The 24,687-nt window shown below is 46.2% G+C and overlaps 1 protein-coding gene across 6 annotated transcripts in view; it reads right to left on the bottom strand.

Annotated features, from left to right (window-relative positions):
* Positions 1 to 24,687, bottom strand: part of LOC144799177 (C-type lectin domain family 18 member A-like) — a 901,971-nt gene that overhangs the window by 193,690 nt on the left and 683,594 nt on the right. For all 6 annotated transcript variants that reach the window (XM_078670425.1, XM_078670423.1, XM_078670422.1 and 3 more), the window contains one exon: positions 19,304 to 19,401. In XM_078670425.1, the coding sequence (XP_078526551.1) occupies positions 19,304 to 19,401 (98 nt within the window). The remainder of the gene's footprint in view (positions 1 to 19,303; positions 19,402 to 24,687) is intronic.

The following is a 24,687-nucleotide window of genomic DNA, read 5'->3' as shown; positions in this document are numbered from 1 at the left end:
TCTCTTAATTAAGTATCTATGCAGGACTGCAATGAAGACAGCTTAACCCCTTCCCTGCTGAGCTGGGGGGCGGGCGCGCACAGCGCCCCCATGCTCATGACGAGCTCAGCTCGTCATGCAGTACAGTGCTCCTGTGCTCATGAAGAACTGAGCTCGTCATGGCCGCACCCGTTTCTTTAGAACGTTCGCACAGCAGGGGAATTAGCGTGCGAGCGTTCTAAAGGCCATGACGAGCTCAGCTCGTCATGAGCACAGGAGCACTGTAGCTCATGACGAGCTGAGCTCGTCATGAGCATGCAAGAGGTTAAGAGATTATTTTTGATTGCTCCGGGGTCCACGCACATGGGCGGGACTATTCACTAGATTATGACTATACACAGAGATCCCCTACTACAGAATTAAATTTAGTGTGGACAAGGGAATAGGGGTGAAAAGCTGATTTGAGGTGTGTGAGAGAACAGAAGGGCTATACCATTTGTATTGTATACCACACGACATACCTTCCCATATATCACCCATCCCTAACCCTTAATGTTAAAAACAATTCTGGTAGGTAGACTTGGCAGACTTTTAGTAACACATTAAATACAATTAGAGAGTTTGGTTAAAAGGTGACAAGATGAAGACACAGAAGAAGGAAGATATGGGAGGTTAAATGCAGAAACGGATCGACTAAGCGATTTCCAATTAGTAAGTGATGGGCGGCTATACGGATAGATGACAAGAGAGGTGGAAGTGCAGAGCCTCACAGCTGCAATGGGTTGCTCAGTGGCTGGCATCGCGCCATTTACCCGACACAGCTTCCACTCAACCTCCGCTGGTGCAAGGTGTCCTCTTACAGATTTTTCATCCTTGCTCCAAGTTTAGACCTCCCGACAACCTTTTACTCAACGTAGCCTATAGATGCTTTCGATGGAGTCTCTTCCTCATTAAAGCCACCATCCCCTACGCCCCTGCCATCCCACTGCTGGGAACGCAACAGGGGGCATGTAGACTACGACGGCAGAGCTACAACACTGGGCCTCAGAGAGAATCCAGGACATTGGGAACCTCTACCAGATGGCTCCCTCATCCTATATCAAGAACTCATAATGGACGGGAACGTACACCCCGGGCAGTTTCTTCTGCATTGAGTACTCATAGCTTCCTTAACGTCTAAATGGGCTACTCTTGCGCAGGAGCTGCCTATGCATGACACTATGCAATATCTCCACGTGATGGGTACAGGGAGACACTTGACACACTGGTTTGCATCTTCCATCCGACAACACACGGAACCGATCTCACTAGGCTTAGACATCACTGGGAGGAGGCTTTGGGTACGGCATTCACAAGTAGGGAACAGTCCACTGTCCGGTGTAGTCCCACATATGTCCCACGCAATCAATGGTTCAAATAGATTCAATTCTTTGGCTTCATAGAGCTTACCTTACCCCTGCCAAAGTCAATAGGTACGTCCTCCGTGCTGATGCGGCCTGCCTCTGTTGCCGGCAGTTAGATTCTGACATTCTCGATATGTTGTGGCATTGTCCGGTTTTAAACGAATACTGGAGTATTGTGTCGACTATCCTGACTGCCTGCACCTCTCGGGCTATTTCATTTCAGTGGGAGGATTGCATAGTGCACGTATTTAGCAGGAACAAAAATCACAGGGCCACCACTAGGTTTCTGGATCTGGGTCTTATAGCGGCTAAAAGCTTAATTACCAAGCAATGAAAATCCCTTCTGCCGCCTGGCGCCGATCCCTATTTAACAGGGCTGAAGCAGAGGGGATGGCACTCCGTCAGGAAGACCTTCTTGGTCTCAGCAAATTTCCCATAGCGCCTCAGTGGGACACCATGGTACTGAAGCTCTGGGAATTGGTCACTAACACAGGGGGCCCACACACTAGCTTAGGCTGATATCCGCGGCTCATCCTCCGCCCATAAGGGCACTGAATAGTGCCGACTTCCAAGATACCCTGACCTTATGGTTATAGAACACTCATTATCGCTGGGTCCTGATGGATCCAGCCCCCCGCCCCACTTCATGTGCACGAGATGTGGCGGCAGGTCTCCAGCGACTCTCTTACCTTCTCTTGTTTTATGTTGTTCTCCTTTTGTTGCACCCTACGTTCACAGTTGATGCAATTTGTACAATGTCTGACTTATCTACACATCAAGCTGTGGTACGGCGGTCTTTGAGCTCCTTGTTGTCATTGTTATGCAATTTACCTGCTACATCCTCTCCTGTGGAGAACTTGATTCTGTGCTACTGCCAAACATTTATTCAAAATGAACTGGCATTGCTCGGATTGAATGCCTAAAAAAATTAAAAATGCCATAAAAAAGATTTTTTTTTAAAAGCAAGGTGGATGTGCGGAAAGGAAAGTAGGTTGGCTAGATCATGAGATGCGAGAACTGATTGGAAGGTAGCTAGACAGAAAGAAGGACAGTGCGTGATGGATACAAATTGAGCGGTATGGACAGACAAGTACATGTCTAAAGAGATGGGTAGCCCAATGGAAGTACATTTAGAGAGATATGTGTACTGATAGCTGTGTAAAATTAAAATGCAAATGATTGACTATAGTACCTCATAACAGCCATGTTTTTCTCCTCACCGGATGTTGCCGTCAAGATGAGATGCACTTTAGCACCCAAGGCATGAGTTCGCAAATTCGAACTAGCGCAGCAGAAAGCGAGTGTATTGTTGTTACTTATTAAGGCCATTTATTAACTCTTAGATGAGCTCATTCATTCACCTGCATGTGTTCTTGATCGGAAATAAGTCATGTGATTGTTACTAGGAACTGTTGCAAAGGGTATATGTGAATCTTGCCTTCACTCAAGGAGCTTGTCTCTGTTACTGGTGTACGAGAATCCCTTTGTCGGTTCACTCAATCATTTTTGCAGTAAATACTTTTCAAACTTAACCTAAACGTGAGAGAAGAACAATTGTTACTTACCTGTAATCTGTGGTTCTCCTGTATTGGCGTCTTTCATAGATTCACATGCCTGAATCATATCCCGTCGTCGGAGTGGGAGTCCCACGGTACATAAAAAAGCAATAATATGCACCTAATAACCAAAAATTCTTGGTAATGAACAACTAGGAAGTAAAGTAGCCCTAACCTACAAGAGCAAAAACTTCCACACTCATAGCTATCATAGTCTTTTGTATAGTCCAAACTGCAGCCAATCAAGCGACAGCACCCACCAGAATGTTCTCACCAGAGGCTCAGGCTCTCAGATTTTCTCACACAGGAGTGAAGCTAAACCTCTTAGCCTAAAGAGCCTCTGAGGGGAGGTGGGCGGGTGCATGTGAATCTATGAAAGACACCAATACTGGAGAACCACAGATTACAGGTAAGTAACAATTGTTCTTCTCTAGTATTGGCGTGTCTTTCATAGATTCACATGCCTGTATCAGAGTAGATAGCAGTACAAACCATAATGCTCGTTAGATGCTCGTTATACAACAGTATATATGTACATACGCATATCAATGCATCATGAATAAAATCTTAAACGTATATAAATACAATAGTATTTACATATGCATACTGAGTAGAATAAAAAACAATTTATGAATAAGCGTCTAAAAGAGCAAAGAGGAGGAGGGAGAACAGAGGCTCACCTTATTTAAAACGATTGCGGAGAACTGCTCGTCCCACTGACATATCTGTATCACTTGCAGTGTCCAAACAGTAATGTTTGGTAAAAGTGTGCCTGCTGGACCAGGTTGCCGCTCTGCATATCTGATGGAGAGGCACACCAGCAAAGAGAGCGGTGGATGAGGAGATCGCTCTCGTAGAATGTGCCCTCGGCGTGGTGCGTAGAGGCCTTCCCGCCGGTTGATGACACAGACTAATCGTCCAGGACATCCAACGAGCTATGGTCTGCTTGGATACAGAGTAACCTTGATGCAGTCTTCAACATGCTACAAAAAGTTGATCTGATTTTCGAATTGTTGCAGTTCGTTGCAGATAGAACTTGAGACATCTCCTGATGTCAAGGGAATGCAAAGCCTTCTCTGCCGCTGTTTGATGGATTTGGAATTTTTTTTCTCAGAATTATCAGTTCATTAAGGGGAAAATCCGTTGGAACCTTAGGCATGAAGCTGGGATTGGTCTGAAGCATCACTGACTTTAATATGAATTGCAGAAAAGGTGACTTAATTGTGAATGCTTGAATGTCGCGGACCCGTCTTGCTGATGTCAGCGCCAACAGCAGAGATATCTTCCACGAAAGGAACTTAAGATCCACTTTATGAATAGGTTCAAAAGGGTGACGCATGAGCTGAGTGAGTACCACATTCAGATGCCAGGATGGAGGCGGATGTCGAATAGGAGGAAACATTCGAAATAGTCCTTTAAAAAATTGCTGAATAACTCTAGTAGAGTAGAGAGAGTTAAAGCCATCCGGACGAAACATCGAGATAGCTGCCAAGAACACTTTCAACGTTGAATGAGATAAACCCGATTTAACAAAAATCACAGGGGATTGATTCTGTTTAGGTAATCAGAGGCAGGAATCAGAATAGATATTGTTAAGTATACAAAGCCTCTGACACCATGGATCGCACAGGTTATTTTTTGTTCAAGTCCTATTTATTGACAATGAACGCTATTATATTAGCACATTATTTTGGAGTTCAAAAGGGTACACATTGGGTGTGAACAGCTCAGCTTGGAATATCTCCTTATGACATAAAGTACATTTACTATTTACAACAAATAACTTGTTTAAGTAAATCAACGTGAGGAAAACACAATGACAAAATTACAATGAAAAAATTAATAAATTCAAACGATCCACAAAAAAGAGAAAGAGAAAAGTGAGTTCATGTGACAACAAAATATTATTTACAACTGGTTTTTCAAGGTCCTACTATAAATCTAAGGGAGATTATGTTAGTGTCCCAGGGGAATATTATCAATTTGTCCCTCAAAGGGAAAAGTTAGTTATCCTGTAGCTCGCAGTAGGTGTTGGGGATCATCAACGTGAAGATCACGTACCCAAGTGAGGGAAAATCAGTACTGCATACATGATTGTCTTGGCTTCTTGCTTGGACAAGTTATCAGCCACATTTTTACCTTTCACTTGTTTCACCACAGTCCATTTCAGGTCATCTGGACCGTGCTGTTTTTCAATGCAGTGGGAGACCATGGGAGCATTTTCCTTTTTGCATCGAATTCCCCAGGTATGAGACGCCCTGCTTCTCTCCACAGTAACTAAAGACTGCGGACACACAGCCTCAACACACCGGCTTGTGAGAAACCCCGCTTCCTGTTACTCAACTGTACTCAAGGAATGCAGTACTGATTTTCCCTCACTTGGGTACGTGATCTTCAACCTAAACAACTAACAATTACACTTATTTGTAAATACTATTTATAAGCACTGTAACTGGTCCCATGTCCCATACTCAACCATTAAAACATGCCCATTAAAAATCTCCCGTAGGTGTGACATGATGATCCCCAACACCTACTGCGAGCCCTGATGAAGACCTGCTTAAACTTCCCATCCTGTCAAGATTTCCATCCAGGTCGAAACGCGTAGGCTCAACTTCAGTGCCAGGAGAGACATTTGCCATATGATCTTACCAAATACTTGGGACATATAGTGAGAGACGTATCTCACAATTAGGCATCTAACACCTTTGAATACATGACTGTCCCTGGCGAGATACAGGATAACTAACTTTTCCCTTTGAGGGACAAATTGATAATATTCCCCTGGGACACTAACATAATCTCCCTTAGATTTATAGTAGGACCTTGAAAAACCAGTTGTAAATAATATTTTGTTGTCACATGAACTCACTTTTCTCTTTCTCTTTTTTGTGGATCGTTTGAATTTATTAATTTTTTCATTGTAATTTTGTCATTGTGTTTTCCTCACGTTGATTTACTTAAACAAGTTATTTGTTGTAAATAGTAAATGTACTTTATGTCATAAGGAGATATTCCAAGCTGAGCTGTTCACACCCAATGTGTACCCTTTTGAACTCCAAAATAATGTGCTAATATAATAGCGTTCATTGTCAATAAATAGGACTTGAACAAAAAATAACCTGTGCGATCCATGGTGTCAGAGGCTTTGTATACTTAACAATATAAACCCGATATAGTCACATGAAGAAAGAATGGCAAGATCTGTTCTGGCCTGGCATGAATTGGATGTAAAGTGGCAGAATGACACCAGGTGCAGAATCTTTTCCATTTGAGCTTGTAAGTTTTAACTGTGGCAGGTGCTCTAGAATTGGCTAACACTTCTTGGCAATCCGCAGGGATATCGAAGTGTGCGAACTCCATCTGTTGAGGAGTCAAGCTGCTAATTTCAAGGAGACTGGGTCCGGGTGACAGATTTGACCCTACTGAATGGTCAGAAGGTTCGGTATTGGTGGGAACTGAATGGGATCGCACTCCGAAAGGAGGAGAAGTTCGGTGAACCAGTATTGGCGAGGCCATCTGGGAGCAATGAGAATGAGGCGACAAGGCTGTCTTTTCATCTTGCGGATGACTCTGGGAACCAACGGAATCGGAGGAAAGGCATATGCATATATCTGAGACCAGTTCATCGAAAGCGCATCCCCGCATGAGTCCTTGTGGGGAAGCCAGCTTGCAAAGTACAGGCATTTGCGGTTCTGATTTGTTGCAAACATGTCCAAATGGGGGTGACCCCATTCCCAAAAGACTCTGTCCAACGTTGGTTGATGGATCTCCCACTAGTGATTGGATATCGCAGATCTGCTGAGAGAATCTGCTAGCACATTGGAAATCCCTGGAACATGGAAAGGATTTCAAGGCCAAGAATATGGCTCATAGTTCCAGGATATTGATGTGCCACTTCCTTTGTTGCACATTCCACTTTCCGTTGACAGCCATTCCCTGAAGGTGTGCTCCCCATCCCTCGAGAGAAGCATCCGTGGTGATGGTAAAATTTGGTACTTCCGCCAGAATGTACATCCCTCTTGTAAAATCCTTATCTGAGCCCACCAGAGAAAGACTTCTCGCATCCGAGGAGTTATTTGAATGATGTCGTCGAATGACCCCGAAATCTGTAACCATTGTAGGTTGAGTTCCTCCTGTAGAGGTCTCATTCTGAGTCGACAGTTGGGTATCAGAGGGATGCAGGATGAGATCATCCCTAGGAAAGATTTGAACATCCGAACTGAAACATACTCTTTTTCTTGCAATAGGCGAGCCATCTTGCAGATTTTGTGTAGTCTTTCTTTTGAGACGAAAGCCTGAGTGAGTTGGGTGTCCAGTGTGGCTCCCAAGAATGACTTCTTTCGAGACGGAATGAGATGGGATTTGTCGAAGTTGATGGAAAGACCCAGAGACTGGAATAGTGACAGGCATCTTTGAACGTGTGCACTTGCTGTTGCAAAAGAACTGGCTTTGATAATGCAATCGTCCAAGTATGGGACGATTTGAATGCCCTAGAAGAGGCGTCGACGGTTGTTCCGTCGACGGTACCTTCGATGGAGATGGTGTGAGGACAGTGACCGCCGACGAGACAGTCAACTTCGTCAACGGGACAATCGCCATCGACGATGTTTTCGCGTCGACGATGTTTTCAACGACGATGCAATCTTCGTCGACGATGTGGCCGTCGACGATGAGGTAGTCTTCATCGACGGTGAAGTCGTCGACGGCAAGTTGGTCTTCGTCGACGAGTAATCCGTCGACGGGGTAGTCGCCGTTGAGGAGGTCTTCTTCGACGGGATCTTCTTGCCCTTTGTAGACGATGAAGCGTCGATGACAGATGGCATTACCTTCTTCAACGAGATGGGTCGAACTGTAACAGAGACCAGCGTTGACGAAGAAGAGGCCGATGACATTATCATTTTAGGCCTTGGCGAGGAAAAGGTGACTGTCAATGGTTGAAGTAGCGTCGACGACGATAATCGACGACGGAGGAGCCGTCGACTATGCTGTTGTCGACAAAGTCATTTTCTGAGGTAAAACTTTCTCAGGAAGTCTTTTTGATGCCAGAGACTTTCCAGACTTTCTCGGGGGCGTAATAGGTCTAGATTTTGAAAGTGGAGAAGCCTTTTTTGAGGAAGAAGAGGAAGGCAAGCTAGAACCCTGAATGGATTGAGCTTTTCTCGACACCTTAGCCCCAGGAGAAGATACATCTTCCTGTGCCATCCTCTTCCTAGAGGATGCAGATGACCTAGAGGCCACACTTCCCACCTCAGACAAGGGTGTGTCCTGATCCTTGATCTTCTGCAGCCACAGAAGAAGGCGACCATCCCTGTCTCTGAGGGTCTTCTGAGGGAAGGTCCAGCCGATCTTACAATCCCTCACCTCATGATCCGGATACAAGCAGTAGATACACTTCTTGTGGGGATCTTCTTTATAAAGCTGGAGCTTCCCACAAGAATCACAAGGCCTAAAGAGAGACTTTTTAGAAGATGACATTCTAAAAGGTGGGTGAAAACCAGCCAAAAGAGTGAAGTACTGAGCAGAGCTCAGGGAGACTCCCTTCACACGACGTGCGGTAGAAAATCTGAGAGCCTGAGCTGGCTCTCAGATGCCTAAATAGATGGCAGGACCAATGGACGGTTAGCTGGACAGAAATGTGTATACTGAATGATGAGTGCTAGGTGAAGAGATGGGTGGAGTGGGGCTTGTACGGCTAACTAGAAAGATGGGCGAACTGTGGGAAGGCTAGATAGGTAGATCAGTGGGCTGCGTGGTGGGTGGCTAGAAAACGATTTATGACCCATTTCTTCTAATTGTTCACTTTTTTACCTTATGTTTGTTTTACTTATTGTTTTTACTTTTCTTTATCATCTTCTCCCATCTGTACATAAGTTGTTACATTACCCTTTTTTGTCTTTTTTTTAGCCTTCCACTCCATTTCTTTCTTTTGGGGTTACCACTCATGCCCTCTTATTTCTCATCTTTTCATGTTTTCACCCTTTTACCCTGTCTCCTTCAAATTGTTTTTATTTTCCTTTTGTTTTTTCTTGTTTTTAACCATTTAGGCAGAAACCCAACCTACCCCACTTGTATCCCTCTTCCTTCCCTCACCTTTTTCCTTTGTGTACTTATTCCCTATGTCTCCTGATTTTCGATTGATTTAAAGAAGGGTTCAATATTCGCTATTTGTTTTTAGAAGTAATACTTTACAAGTGTTACATTGTGAACTGTTACTTTACAAATGCTGTGTTAACAGAAAGGCATGTGGGGACCAAAGGATGGATGGTTAGAGAGAGAGATGGGTAAACTGATAGATTAAGGGTTGGATAGAGGGATGTATCTACAAAGGGGTGGTTGACTGATAAGAAATGTATGCAGCGAGGGACGCACTGCTAGAGAGATGGGTGGACAGGGGTGGATGCCTAGACCAAGAAATGAGTTGACTTTAGCTAATGCATGGATGTATGTGTAGGTGAGGGGCTAGAAGTTTGTGTCTGGACTGAGGGGCAAATAACTAAAAAGACGGATGGTTGGACTGAGGTAGGCGTGAGAGGAAGAAAACGTCATCCCGATGAGATGATGGCTCGATGGAGATATGAACGGAATGATCGTTGGTTAGCTAGAAATGGAAGGGCGGAATGATGCTGACTGAGGCAGATGTGAAGAGCCTCAACGCATCAGTGGATTCATGGCGGCTGATTTTCAGTGCTGGACTGACGGTTGTCGGATACAAAACAAGAAGCAGGACGCAAGCAGGTGTGTGTTTGAAACCTTGTGCTGAAAGTCAAAGGACTGGGTTTACGGCCAGTAGCCTGTGGCCAAATGCACCCAAGGATTAACACATGCAGTTGTACGTTGTTCATTCTAGGCCTTTTCTTTAGTTGGAGAATCTGAATTGGAATCTCGGCTCTTGGAATGGGAGATTGACTTTAGGAAGATGAGGGCCTCTTCTGTTGATTCGGGGGTGCTGTAGGTAATGGGAGGCCTTGGAAGGCTTTGTAGGAAGCTGGCTCTCTATATAGTGCACTAAAACGAGGTGCACTGTGCAGAGAGTTTGGTTCGTCCCAGATTGGTATACAGAGGCAAAAGTAGATAATACTAATGCTGTATTTGTGGTAGTCTGGGCGTGCAGTGAGGCTTATCAGAGGGTAGTGCTAAGCATTTGTTGTACTCACAGAGGCGATAAATGAGACGCACTCAAGAAAAAAATCTGAGACCAATTTGCAAAAATAAAATCGATTTTTATATAATGTTTCAGACCAAGAACTTCGTTCTAAGGTAAGTACTTTTTTTAGACATGAATTTTCAAAGTTTGCAAAATAACACAAACTTGTGTGCAATTACGCATCATAAAAGTCTATAGGAGAAAATGCATATAAAGTCATACAGTTGGACCTCGAGGGTCACCTTCCGGATTTAGGTAAGTAGCAAAGCCAGGTCCAACGTCCACAAGCGGATTCTTGGGAGCATACCGGATTCAGCCGGGAGCAGAGTGCTGAAGTCATTGGTAAGAGGCGCTATGGAGAAGGAGGACACCAGAAAACAGACTGCATAAGAGGACTTAAAGGTAAGTACCAGGGGTTCCACTCCATGGAGCAGGTTACAAGGGCCTCAGGGCCTCAGGGCCAGGGGAGCACTGCTGGTTTGTTGGTACCCAGGCTAGGTGTGCTGGGTGCAGAGCAGATAGGTCAGCCGGGCGGTGTGCATCAAGATGTCTTTGCAGTCAGGGTTAGGCAGGTTGAAAGGACGATTACGGGACAGCTGGGCCACTCAAACAGAGTGGTGCTTGCTTCCTGGGCAGTTGGAGTGAGGATTGGACTCTTTCATCTCAGTGCAAGTTGTAAGGGGCCTGGTACCTCATTTATTGGTGCAACATGGCTCTGGTAGCTCCTGGTGTCTCCAAACTCGGTAGGGAGACAGATCTGACCCTCCGGAGCTGATGTACCTCTTTTTACTTCAATGCTGCGTCGGAATCACCAGGGACCAGCAAGTTGGTAATCTGGACTCTGCGGGTTCGGAGGCTGCTGACTGCAGCGGAGTAGCTCCTCTACCCCAAGGGAGTTCTCTGGTCCTTGGCGAAGGGCTGTAGGTGCTTTGAGGTTTTTGGCTGCCTCACAGTTGCAGGACGAGATAGCACCCCACAATAGCTGAGTCCTGGGAGCAGCAGGCAGGGTTTTGTGCCAAAATTAGAGCAGCAGGTCTTCAGTTCTCAGGTCAGCAGCTCTTCTTTGTCCGTGTCATCTTTGTAATCCGTAGAATCTAAGTTCAGGGTCCAGGGACCCCACCTAAATACTAAATCTAGGGATGTTAAAGGGAGAGACAAGTAGTAGCCAATGAGCTACTTACCTTTCGGGTATCTACACACTGTAAGTGACCACTTCCTGTAGGAAGAGGCACTACCCTAGCCCTGCTAGGTTAAATCCTCCCATCTCAAGATGGAGGAATTGGAAAAGTAGTGTCCACATGGCCTGCCCCACCTTAGGGGTGGTGCTGGCTGAATGTGGGAACACCTCCTAATCGAACTAATTTTACCGCCTGTCCTCCTGCCAAATAGGGAGCAGGACAGGAGGGTTGGCATCCTCCAATACCAGGAGATGCTTGGGTTGCCCTTCATAGGTGGCATCACCTTTGAAGCTTGTAGTTTTGGAAGGCCATTCCGGCCTGGGGAAGGTGTGAAGTACCTCCGCCCAGAGGAGGCTTTGTTCCTTGGCTCGGACGTCAGAAACAAGTCTGGTGGTGGCAGGCTGGCTAACACTAGTCAGAGACCACTCAAGTGTTTGGTAGGATTTCAGGGGACCCTCTAAGGTGTCCTCTATGTGCATGTATTAATAACTCCAATGCTGGCATCAGTGGGGATTTATTAAGGCAAGATGTTTGGTACCAAACATCTTAGGGTACAGTGAAGCCATCATGGAGCTAGGAAAGAAAACAAGTTACTTACCTGTAACTACGGTAATCCAGTATTGGTATCTTTCATAGATTCACATGCCTGAATCATTCCCCGCCGTCGAGGCGGGAGTCCCACGGTAAAATATATACAATAGCAGAGCCTAAAAATTTCTTGTAGTGGGCTGGAAAAGCCTAAAGGCCTAACTAGGCCTCAAAACTTAGCAGCCTATCTACATCATTATGTAAAAAGACCTGAAATAGTAGCCTCAGCCAATCAGCTGTCCTCACCCTCTAGAACCTTCCCAGCCCAGGCAGTTCTCCTCAGATTTTCCCAGCACAAGTGAGAATGAGTATCCATAAAAGAGAACTGCCGTGCCGGGGAGGAGGGTGGGTGCATGTGAATCTATGAAAGATACCAATACTGGATAACCGTAGTTACAGGTAAGTAACTTGTTTTCTTATCCAGTATTGGGGTATCTTTCATAGATTCACATGCCTGAATCAGAGTAGCAAGCAGTGACATCATGTCTGTCGTTAGAGGAAGGTGGGAGACAAAATAAACCATATATATCCCCACACAACCAGGAAGGTTATAGAGCACAAACTTGTTAACATAACATATGCATCAAAACCTTCATAAGTACATTATATATATGACAGCTTTTGAAAATGCTAAAACATCATAATGAAAACATATTATTAAAACAGGCAAATGAAGAATAAAAGACTGTAAAGAGTCTAACCTTAGTGAAGAAGATGCTGCAGTACCGCTTCTCCAACTGCTGTATCATCATGAACTGCCGACTGCAGACAGTAATGCTTGGTAAAAGTGTGCACACTTTTCCACGTAGCAGCTCGGCAAATGTTCTCCAGCGTCATTCCAGCTAAAAGGGCCGTTGACGCTGATATTGTTCTGGTGGAATGCGCTTTGACCTTTCTTGTTAAAGGTTTGTTGGCTTTGTCATGACAGAAGATAATCGTAGAAGAAAACCATCTAGCTATAGTTGCCTTTGTTACAGCTTGACCCAAGGTGGCTCGACCATAAGCAACAAAAAGTTGATTAGATTTGCGGATGTCCTTTGTCTTTTGAAGATAAAACTTCAGGCACCGTTTCACATCCAGAGAATGTAAAACCTTCTCCGCTGAAGTTTTAGGACCCGGGAAAAAAGTTTTGAGTTTGACCGGTTGATTGATGTGGAATTGAGTTAGTACTTTTGGAATGAATCTTGGGTTAGTTCTAAGCGTCACAAAGTCTTTGGAGAATTGTACGAAAGGCTGTGTAATGGTGAAGGCCTGTATCTCACTGACTCCGCGGGCTGAAGTGAGAGCCAGTAAGATAGCCACTTTCCAAGTTAGAAACTTTAGATCCGCCTTGTGAATAGGTTCAAAAGGTCTTTTTAGAAGTTGAGAAAGAACAATATTAAGATCCCACTCAGGAGGAGGAGGACGAACTGGTGGAAAAGCTCGGAACAGCCCCTTAAGGAATTGCTTGATCAAAGATGACGAACATAAGGATGGTTTGTTGGAACTCTTCCTGAACCTGGATATCGCCGCCAGATGCACCTTAATGGATGAAAAAACCAGTCTAGCCCTAGCTAAAGACAGCAGATATGGAAGGATGGCTTCAGGAGGAGCTTGAAGTGGATGAACATTATTTTCTTCACACCATGAGCAGAATCGTTTCCACTTAAAACGATAGGTCTTGATGGTACTTTGAGCACGGGCTTGCGATAAGATCGCCCTGCAGTCTGAGGAGATGTTAAGATCCTTGAACTCTAGGAAGTCAGGAGCCAAGCGTGCAAGTGCAGTGATTGAGGATCCGGATGTTGGATCTGGCCTCCCTCCCTTGTTAACATTGACACTGTCGGGTTGAGACGAAGTGGAGGCTGCTGAGATAGCAGAAGGAGCTCCTGAAACCAAAACTGCCTTGGCCAACGGGGAGCAATGAGGATGAGAGTGCAATGTTCCCTCTTCATCTTTTGCAGTACCTTCGGAATGAGCGGAATCGGAGGATAAGCGTACGCAAATATTCCGGACCATCTCATCAAAAGGGCATTTCCCCTTGACCCCTGTTGAGGAAACCTGCTGGCTTAAAACAGGCATTTGCTGTTCTGCTGTGTGGCGAACAAATCCAGCGTTGGTGTTCCCCATGTTTGAAAGATCTTCTTTACTTGATGTTGTTCGAGCTCCCATTCGTGACAGCCCGTGAAAGCTCTGCTGAGGTTGTCGGCTAGAGAGTTCTGGACGCCTTGCACATGTTCCGCTCTGAGGGATATGCCGTGGCGTAGGGCCCATTCCCACATCTCCTGAGCCTCCAGCGACAGGGGGAGAGATTTTGTTCCTCCCTGTTTGTTGATATAGTACATGCTTGTGGTATTGTCCGTACGCACCAGCACGGACGAATTCGCAATCCTTGGAAGGAAGGCCTGCAGGGACAGAAAAATGTCCCTCAGCTCTAGGCTGTTGATGTGTTTCTGCCGGTACTGACGAGACCATCGTCCCTGGATCTGAAGGTCCTGAAGGTGACCTCCCCAACCTTCCATGGAAGCGTCCGTAGTTAGGGTGAACTATGGAATGTCTTGGAGAAAGGTGAGGCCTGGTGACAAATTGTGTGCCTTCGACCACCAAAGAAGGGCTTGCTTCATTTTGGTAGTTACTTTGATACGGTCGTCGAACGATCCGTCGACTTGCCTCCACTGGCGAAGTAACTCCTCCTGTAACGGTCTCATTCTGAGTCTCGCCATAGGGATGAGGCTGATTGCAGAGGAGCACATCCCTAGAAGGGAAGCAAATGTCCGAACTGAAAGTGACCTTCTTGCAAATATTTGTTTTGCTAGTTTTAATAGTTTGTTCTGCCGCTCCTGAGTCAAGAACGCCTTGCACTGGCATGTGTTCAAGACCGCCCCTAGAAAGGTCAACTCCTGACGAGGTTGAAGCTGAGATTTCTTCGAATTGAGAGTCAGACCCAGATTCGAGAAGAGGGAGAGGGAACTCTTGACCGCTTCCATTGTGGAGTTTTTCGATGGTCCTTTTAACAGCCAATCGTCGAGGTATGGGAAAACTTGTATTCCCTGGGACCTCAACATTGCTGCCACTGGGGCTAAACATTTGGTGAAGATTCTGGGGGCTGATTTGAGGCCAAATGGAAGAACTTTGAACTGAAAGTGGACGCCAGCCACTTGAAACCTTAGGTATTTGCGGTGTTTTGGGTGGATGTGGAAGTAGGCGTCTTGCAGATCCAGAGAAGCCATAAAGTCCCCTTTGTTGAGACAATTCAGAATGTCCGTCAACGTTACCATGCGAAAACTCTGTTTCTTTAGATATTTGTTGAGTTTGCGCAGATCCAGTATTGGACGCCACTCTTCTGAAGTTTTCTCTACGAGGAAGAAGCGAGAATAAAATCCTTTCCCTTTCTGATAAGGAGGAACTCGTTCTATCGCATTCTTGTGTAGCATCTTTAAGGCTTCTTTGAAGAGTAAGTGAAGACGAGGGGGAGGGGGACCTCTGGGCGGCGTTGTTGGTGGCTTCTGTAAAAACTCCAGAGTGTGTCCATTCCTGACAAGATCCAGGACCCACTGATCCGAAGTTATTGTCTGCCATTGTAGGTAAAAGGCGGAAATTTTGGCGCCCACAGGAAGGGGAGGATGAACGGCTGACGTCCGGCAAAGCTCATTGGCGCTTGTTGGAATCATGCCCTTGATTGTTTGAGCGTCGTTTCCCTCCTTGACGAGAGAAAGATCCAGAGGCAGGCTGTCTGTAAAAGGTTTGATAGTACGGTTGTTTGTACTGAGATTGGTATTGGCGATTTTGCTGGTTGGAATAGTTCCCCCTGGAGGAGTAACCGCGGCCTCTTGCTCCTCTAAAGGACCCCCTCTTGTATTGCAGGGAACCAAGGGATTTAGCTGTCTCTGTATCTGTCTTTATTGCCAGCAAAGCGTCATCGATGTGTTTTCCAAAAAGTGAATCTCCATCGTACGCCATGTCCAAGATTTTTGTTTGGACTTCAGGCCTGAAGGTGGTAGCCCGGAGCCAACCTTGACGCCTAAGTACTGCTGCTCCTGCCAATTGTTTGAAGTTGGTGTTCGAAATATCAAGGGCGCAATCAATGATTTCCGAAGCTGCCCTTTCTCCCTCTAGTACGATCCTGCGCACCTCTTGTTGATGATCCTCAGGGATCAAATCAAGGTATTCAGACAGATCGGACCACATCTGCCTATCGTAACGGGCCAGGATAGCTAACGAATTAGCAGCTTTAATGGAGGCTGCTGCATTTGCAGAGAACTTCTTTCCAATGGCAGTCTCCTGCCTTCCTTGTCAGGTGGTGTTGAAATGGGAACAGAAGGATTCTTGGACTTCTGCTGTGCAGCCTGGGATATGACAGAGTCTGGTCGAGGGTGACCTATTAAACAAGATGGAGTATCCGATGGTGCTCGATACTTTTTCCCTATTCGTGGAAGGACTGCAGGAATGGAAGCAGGCGTTTTCATGATGTTGAGGCCCTCCTTCCATATATATTCAATAATGGGGATAGCCCTGGTAACTCTGCGATATCCCTCTTTAAAGTCATGCAAAAAGCAGTCAGACTGCTCCACCGTGACGGTCAATTCAAATCTATTAGCTGCACGTTGCATAATATTGTGAAATCCGCCAATATCCTCAGGTGTAGAATCTGAAGGGCGGGGCGCAGGCGGTGAAGGCATAGGAATGACATAATCCTCCCATGGATCTATAGGTGTATTATCTGGCAATTCGCCCTCTTCCCTGTCATCATCGTCATCATGAGAAGAAGTATCCGTGCCATGTTGAGGTGCAGGACCAGCATCCTGTCTTGGGGACAATGATGCCCGCGGTGACGGAGGCCTTGGCAAATTAACTGGGGTAGCCGGCACCACAGGTGCAACCGGAGTTGGAGGAAATCTCTGGCGATAGTCGGCCAACATTGCTTGTAAATCCTGAATTAAAGTAGATGGCAGGTGAGTAGTGTCCTCCGATAGATGAGGTCTGGCACGGGGTGATTGATATGGTGTCGACAAATCCTCATGCGCATAATGACCATAGTCATCATCCTCATCGTCCTCCTGATATTTGATATTTAATTGAGACGGGTGACGGGCAATCCGAAAAGGACCCTCATCCTCTTCACCGTCATCTGAATCTTCCTCCACATATGTCTCCAAAAGGTGTGATGGTAAGAGTGGAGAAATGTGGGAATAATCTCGCTGATACGTTTTCATTTGAAAATGCGTATATTGGACTTTCGTAGGGGTAGAACTGGGCAACAGATGAGCAGATGCCACTGCTGTCGTCGTAGTTGATGACAATGAAGCCATTGGTATCGGATGCTCCGTCGACAGAACCGTCGATGGCTTGTCCGTTGACGGAACTAATGATTTTGCCGTCGACGGGGTCGTCAATGGTGTCTTCGTCGACGAGCCCTTCGTCGACGAGGTCGTCGATGGCGTCTTTGAGCCCTTCGTCGACGAGGGCTTCGATGGTGTCTTCGTCGACGAGTCCTTCGTCGACGAGTCCTTCGTTGACGAGTCCTTCGTTGACTAGGCCGTCGATGGTGTCTCCGTCGACGAGTCCTTTGTGGACGAGGTCGTCGAAGGTTTCTTGGTCGACGCGTCCTTCGTCGACGAGAGCGTCGTTGGTGTCTTCGTCGGCGAGACCTTCGCCGGGATTGTCGTCGACGGGCCGGAAGTCTTGGTAGACGGGGCCGTCGTCGACGGAGACGTCGACGACGGGACAGTCGGTAACTTGGTTTTCGTCGTCGAAGACTTCACAGGTGATGACAAAATCTTTATAGACATCATAGGTGAGGTAATAGCTGAAGTGGTGACCGTAGAAGAAGTTGTAGAAGTAGAAGTCAAAGTAGTAGTACGAGCAGACACCAGAGAAACAGTTTTAGCCTGGGCTGTACTCACAGTAGTCGTCCGAGGAGAAGATGCACTCTTTGAGGGTTCTGAGGCTCTGAGAGGATTTAAGTTTTTTCTTTCTCTTAGGAGAAGAGCTTTCCCTGGATCTGGCTCTCTTGCTGGAGGTAGAGGCCTTGTCCTCATCATCAGTGGAAGAAGATTTCAACCACAAAAGAACCCTTGCCTCCCTATCCCTGAGTGTTTTTGGAGGGAAGGTACGGCAAATTCTACAGTCCTTCACAACATGTGAGGGGTGCAGACAATAAATGCAGTCAGAGTGCTGGTCATCCACATGGACCCTCTTCCTATAGCAGGTTCCACAAGCCTTGAAAAGAGCCTTCTTTTCAGACATTTTTGAGGAAAAAAGCCAAAAAAGCCAAAAAACTGAGTAGGCACTCAGGGAGACTCCCTTACACACGAAGTGCGGTGAAAATCTGAGGAGAACTGCCTGGGCTGGGAAGGTTCTAGAGGGTGAGGACAGCTGATTGTCTGAGGCTACTATTTCAGGTCTTTTTACATAATGATGTAGATAGGCTGCTAAGTTTTGAGGCCTAGTTAGGCCTTTAGGCTTTTCCAGCCTACTACAAGAATTTTTTAGGCACTGCTATTGTATATATTTTACCGTGGGACTCCCGCCTCGACGACGGGGAATGATTCAGGCATGTGAATCTATGAAAGATACCCCAATACTGGATAACTCGTAATGACAAGTATCCAACCCATGTACTCTCTATGGCTTCCCTGGGAACTTACAATATCCAAGAATGACCTAAGAAATTGTAGAGTCATATCTGCTCATGAAGATATGTCCACACAAGGGATATAGTGCAGCAGAGCCTGCAGTAGGGTTGACTTACCTATACCTCATGCAGTGTCTGTGTGGCATGTCAACTCTTCAGTTTTCTTTGCACCAAGAAACGCAGCCTGCAATGGCAGTTTGCATGGTCTTGGTGAGTGGTCCCTAGGGTGGCACAATTTGTGCTGTAGCCCTAGGGGACCATCTTCAGTACCAATGTCCTAGGTACCAGGGGTATCATTTACTAGGGTCTTATAGGGGTTGCTGAAGTTGTGCCAATTATGGTACAAATTTAGAAATGAGATCTGGCACTGGGAACCTGGTTACCAGGGACCCAGTGCTCTTTCATTCGAAATCACATCATGCACCAGGCAAAAAGGAGGGGCTAACCATGTCAAAAGAGGCACTTTCCTACAGGCGTGCTCATATGCTGAGCTGATAGTTACAAGAAGAAGCAAGCTTTCTGGACACCCTTACTGGTGCTGTATTTAGGATGCCTTTAAGCAGGGAATGGCTAGACATGCCAGTGATGGTAGGAAAGACCTGATATCAAGTGAGGAATAATGATGAAAATATCTACAGGAAAATAATAAAGGGAAAATTCATTTACGAGGGTCGTGTTTGAAAACAGGATCTTTCTGCTAGCCTAACCTAAGACAATAAATGGCTGGCTGAATGCAGAGAGGGCAAAGCAAGTGTATTCTACTCATTTAACAGCACCATCCTATCGGGCTGGAACCCTAACTCTCTTACAGTCATTACCTGCTGATAGGAGAGACTCACCCAGGGGAATACGCGCAGACAAATGCCTCCATCTTCATCTGGTGGCTTGTGCAAGTGTGCTTCCCACAGCCTAACTTTCCAGAGGTCGCCCACACCAGCTAAGATGCAAAAAAGCAGGAGACAAAGAAATTAAAAAAATAAACTCAAACATTTGTCTTACTGGTTCCAATCAGAAGCTCTCTCACGGGAAGTTGAAATAAGAGGGCACTAGTGTCCACATTAACTGGAGAGATACTTTATGAAAGAATATTTTATGCTTTTATAGAAGAATATGTTATGCTTTCTCAAAAAATCTCACTGTCCTCACAGTCTTTCACTGTAAAAGAATGACCAGCTCTGGAAACCTGCAGCGCGCCTCCAGGTCGCGCACCAAGGGTTTCTGCCTGCTTTCTTAGCAGCATTTCCAGCACTGATCTCAGGATATCAACATCAAATACATTTATCTAAATGGGAATCATTTCCATAGACAGTGGTGACCCAGAAAAACTGACTTGACTTCGGCACATGTGGGCACGGTTGAACTGGGACACCCTGTTCTGAGGAGTGAAATCAGGGGCAAACAAAGTACTCATTGTCATTGCACAGGGAAATGTATACATGCATAATACCATGGCTTCGATCACAAAGTCCGTGGGTAATTTTACCATAAGCGGCTTTAGTGCATCCAAAGTTTTGATAGCGATTTACCCACTTGTGTTAATTTCGCATAAGGTAACGCCACATCTAAAAATACAGTATTGTGTGCAAGTTTTTTTCTCAGTATTACAACTCCGTCCATTTACCATAAGGTATAAATATTTCCAGAAGAGGGATTTCATTGCACTTTTACCAAACTACTCAAAATGAGGAACTTTTGCCATTGAAGTCAGGCGTTGTCTCCATATTAGCATATACGGCTTCATTATTGAGGTTTCATTATTATCAGCTGATTTAAGTTAATGAATGTACATAAAAAATAATTTACCCATCTCGGTCTCTCCCTTTCTTTATGACAAAACTCTAGCCTCATCATTCCTTTAACCTACTGCTTCTAATATACCCCGATTGAGCAGGTGCGAGACCATGGGAGACAGTATTTTCTCAAAAGCGAGGGAAGCGTTTGAAAGTTTCTCACAAATGGAACTGCCAATATCCTTTGGTAAAACAGCTCAGAATAAATACCTGCCCAAGCAACGAGAGAACACGTGATGGGGAAACAGAGAAGGGATAATGGAGTGAGGCTGGTGGTGGCTTGTTTTCTGGGCCTGGGACAATACTGAGTGGGACCAGCACTTGGCATAAAGCAGCAGTTGGTGACCTCTGCCTTCTGACATCCCCTGCTGTAGTTTCACAGGGCCGGGTCACCTGGGAGTCTCAGCCCATGATCTTGAGCTCTTGATTACTTCTCCTAGTCGCAGTCGTTATAAAAACATAGGTGTTCTACAGACCCTTCCTTGGCTTGTAGGTACAGACAGCAGGTACTGAGAATTCATTTAACAGGTCCGTTGTGCCAAAGAGCTGGAGCGGTTTGTGCTGTACAACTGAAATAAAAGCGAATCAAGTCTGTCCTGGAGCTTTAATGTCAAGCTTAAGCAGATAAACGGCAAACAGTTGGTGTCCCGTCACGTTTTGAGAAAAAGTTGAGTGAAACTGCAGACCAAATTGAGAAAGAATATTTGCAGGATTGCACTGCAACCTACTTGCATTCACATAGCAGATTTGCACGAGTGATTTGGATGGAAGAGTGTGACTGTCATGTGGGCCAGGAACTCAGGTTTGATCAAGTGTATAAGGTCAGACTTGAGGTCTTATGATGTTATTATTGCTTAGCCACAAAAATTCCAAAACCCAATACAATCTTTCTTTGGGGCTGCAGAACAAGGGAGTAGGCAGGGGCACAGCTTGCCTTAAAAGATTCCATGTCTGAGTTGGCATTCTCCCCGAATAGTGTTGTGCCTTCAAGGGGAAGGTCAGAGAAGAATCCAATCATTCTCAGCAAGGCGTGTCTTCGAACAGTGATGGATACCCTATAGACCTGGCAACCGAATCGGCTATATCCAGACTAGATTGGATTACTTGCCTATCTCTGATGAGGTCTCAAAATTGAACCTGGAGTTCCTTGACATCAATTATGAGACTGCCCGCCATATCCCAGAGCGCGTGCTTTTATCCTCCACGTAGACACAGAGTATTTAAGGACTAGGCTTCCAGCCACAAAGACTTTCTTGGACCAAGCCTCCAGTTTTTTTCTAATCCCTATCGTCCAGTGTCACAGGGAAAGTACCGGGAGTCAGTCTAGATGAGAACATAGCCTGAATAAGAATGGTTTCGGGGGAGGGTGCTCCAACATAAATGAAGAGTCACCTGGACTGGTCTATCGCTAATGGTGATAGACCCACTGACTGCAGAGGAAAAGGTTGGCTTGGTCCTTGTTAGTAGTACAGGATTTAGAAGAGCCTAATTAAATGGAGGAAGGAGCTTTAAGGTGTAGGCTGGGAGCTGTAGAACCTCTGTGAGGATCTTTGATTTAGTTTCTACTGTAGATAGAGATAACTACGGGAGTGTGGCTTGGCTGCAAGCCATTGCAGTTGCAACTTGTTAGGCTCCTGTGTCGGCTCGGCCATTCTCGCCCCCTGTCAGACAAGTGCGATCCTAGGACTGTCCAATGATCGGTTCAAGCTCATATGAGAGGTGTGAGCACTGGAGAAAGGGAGATAAACATTTCCACAGAGCCCCATCAGGACCCCTGAATGGCGCCCGCTCCAGTATGACCAAGGAAAAATGGCATCCAGTGGCTGAGACATGCTCATAGCATGGCCACAGATTTCTAACCACTGCTGTGTGCTGCTGTGAAGACCGGCACCCAGCAGGACCCAGACTAGAGACGGACCTCTCTGTCTTTCACCGGCTTCCAGACAACTAGCTCCTATAAGTTGAGAGAGTGGTCTACCCCTTCTTGGCAGGCCCCAGGCTCCTGTCTACATCCCCCAGAGGGGGGCCTGGAGAGAGGATTAACAGAAGCAAAGCGTGGGTGAGTGTGTTAACTGATAGGGGTCAGCGCCCGCCACTATACTGTGGTGCCAGAGGTGAGCCCTGGCCTGATCCTGGCTCAGTGAGCGGGCTAACATGGCCCAATAGGATACCACCCTCCCCCACTCCACAGGGGTGGCCGCTGGGCCTTGGTGCCTCCCTTTCTGCTGTGAGCCATTAGGTTCACCTTTCAGGGCAGTTCTTCTAGAGGCGTAGCCCATTCAGCGATGGTTCTTGGAAGGAGCCGAAGAGTTTATGACTATGCTTGGGCCTGCCGAATGACAGGCGGCCTTGGGCCCAACTCTAGACCTTCTATGTCAGTTGACCATTACTTTCATATAGCCCCTGAAAGCTGCTGAGTGATCGTCCCCAACACTGATCTTGAAATAACTTGGCCCCTTTTCCCCTACAGCAGGGTAACCTGGTGTACCACAGCGAATTCTTAGCGAAACCAGTCTTTGTTACCCAGTCATCACCCAGGAGTACCCAAGGATCATATTCTACCTTCTTTAAGCTGGCATACCCACCACAATGAGTGCCGCTGACTGTGCATCCAAGTTTACTGTAGCACCAGATTCGCTTCTACCCTACAGTTTGGGGGTACTCCTTTCTGGTTGCCTGTCTGGGTTTGGCAGGCTGGTGCGCTGCAGCATAATGGGCCAATCCAGAGCTTTGTTGAAACCTTTGCTTCAAGACATTACCGCTGACTGGGCCCCTAGTAAGGGGCACACAGCCACCATTGAAGCCCTAGAGGCAAAAGTTGATAGGATGGTCATCGATGTAGGCCGCATGTGAGAGTACCATGGGAAATTGTCCAACAAAGTAAGGAACACTGAGTCAGTGCTCCAGGAGCTCTAACCACAGCACTGGATATCCAGAAACTAATGCAGGAGTTGACCGATTAGGCACGCTTCTTGGAAGGACGAGCAGAGAACATTGAGGGACGAGCCGGAAGGAACAATATTCGAATAGCGGGGTTGCCCAGGGGAGCATAAGGCAATAACCCTACTAGCTTTATCGAAAATTGGCTCTCTGACATAGTGGGTCTAAGAGAACTCTCTGCTCAGTTACCAGACAAGAGGGCCCACCACGTCCCAGCAAGACCTACCCTCCCAGAGTCCAACCTCGTGATGGCGTGGATCCCCAAATACAGGGACCGCAACATTATAACCCAGTGGGCCCAAAGAGAAAGACCTTTTGATGTTGACTCAGGAAAGATTACAATACTCCCTGATTACATGCCAGTACTGCAGAACCAGCTTCACATAAGTCAAACGGAAGCACTGTAAATTGGGCTTGAGATATGCCCTCTTGTTCCCGGACAGGTAGAAAATAGTGGATAATCAACAGTCCCTTTTCTTCACTGACCTGGCTGAAGCATGGGAATGGGTCGAGGGCTGCTGAGTTTCGAATGCTGGGCGATCCGGCATGGAGAAGACGCGAGCCTCAGGACCCACCCATCTGGGTACAAGTGGGATCTCTGTCATAAAAAGACTCATCTAACTGATTTCCCCTCTTTTCACAGGCTCAATTAAACCAGCAAGATGCCATCGCCACAGCAGCAACCCATCACTTTAAATTGGCATCCTGTGCATCTGGTGATACTGGTACAGACTCTCCACTAATAAAACTGACATTGACAGCGGCGGCATGGGCAAGCACCCGATCCCTTACCCTGCGGAATTGGTGACGAGGGGTGGATCTGTGCACCACCCAAGAAGAACCCCTCTTTGAGGCCCAGGGCTGTCCGTGAAAGTTCCAGAGGATATGGGGCAAGTGGTTGAATTTGCTACCTTCTTAATGTTCATCTTGCCCTCCAAATGTAAATGTACATGTTGCCTTATGTATGGCCATAAGAAGATATGCTATCATTCCCTAGAGCCGGATTACGCTGTTTGTTGTACATGGCTATTGTGTATTCATGCTGACATGTGCTGGATTTTGTTCTGTTTCTTATATAAATGCAAATAAAATTTGATTATCAAAAAAAAACTGACATTGACTCTGGCAGCAAAACTTCCACAGGTCTTCATATTATAACACTACAAACTACCAATGAGATCCTATGAATCTCACCTTTGTGAGGTTGGGTCCCCGGCCAACTAGGCCATCTCCCATTAACCGCAACCCATTCCAGTAAGGTCTTATCTATTGGGTGGCTCCCCAGGACAATTCCCTCAATTATACTTGCACTCATTCACCCCTTGGCCGGACCAGCAGGGAATACTCTTTCTGCATTCTTATAATCAGCTGCCTTCAGAGCGACCAGCCAAACTACACCCACCCAGATTCTGGGTCACAGCGAGGCTTCCCCTATACTTAGGGACTAGAGTCCAACGTATACATCTCGTATACTGTTCTGTTGCAATATCAGT

This window comes from Lissotriton helveticus, chromosome 12, assembly GCF_964261635.1.
Source record: "Lissotriton helveticus chromosome 12, aLisHel1.1, whole genome shotgun sequence".
In the NCBI taxonomy this organism is placed as follows: Eukaryota; Metazoa; Chordata; class Amphibia; order Caudata; family Salamandridae; genus Lissotriton; species Lissotriton helveticus.
This window is presented reverse-complemented; position numbering and strand designations above follow the sequence as displayed.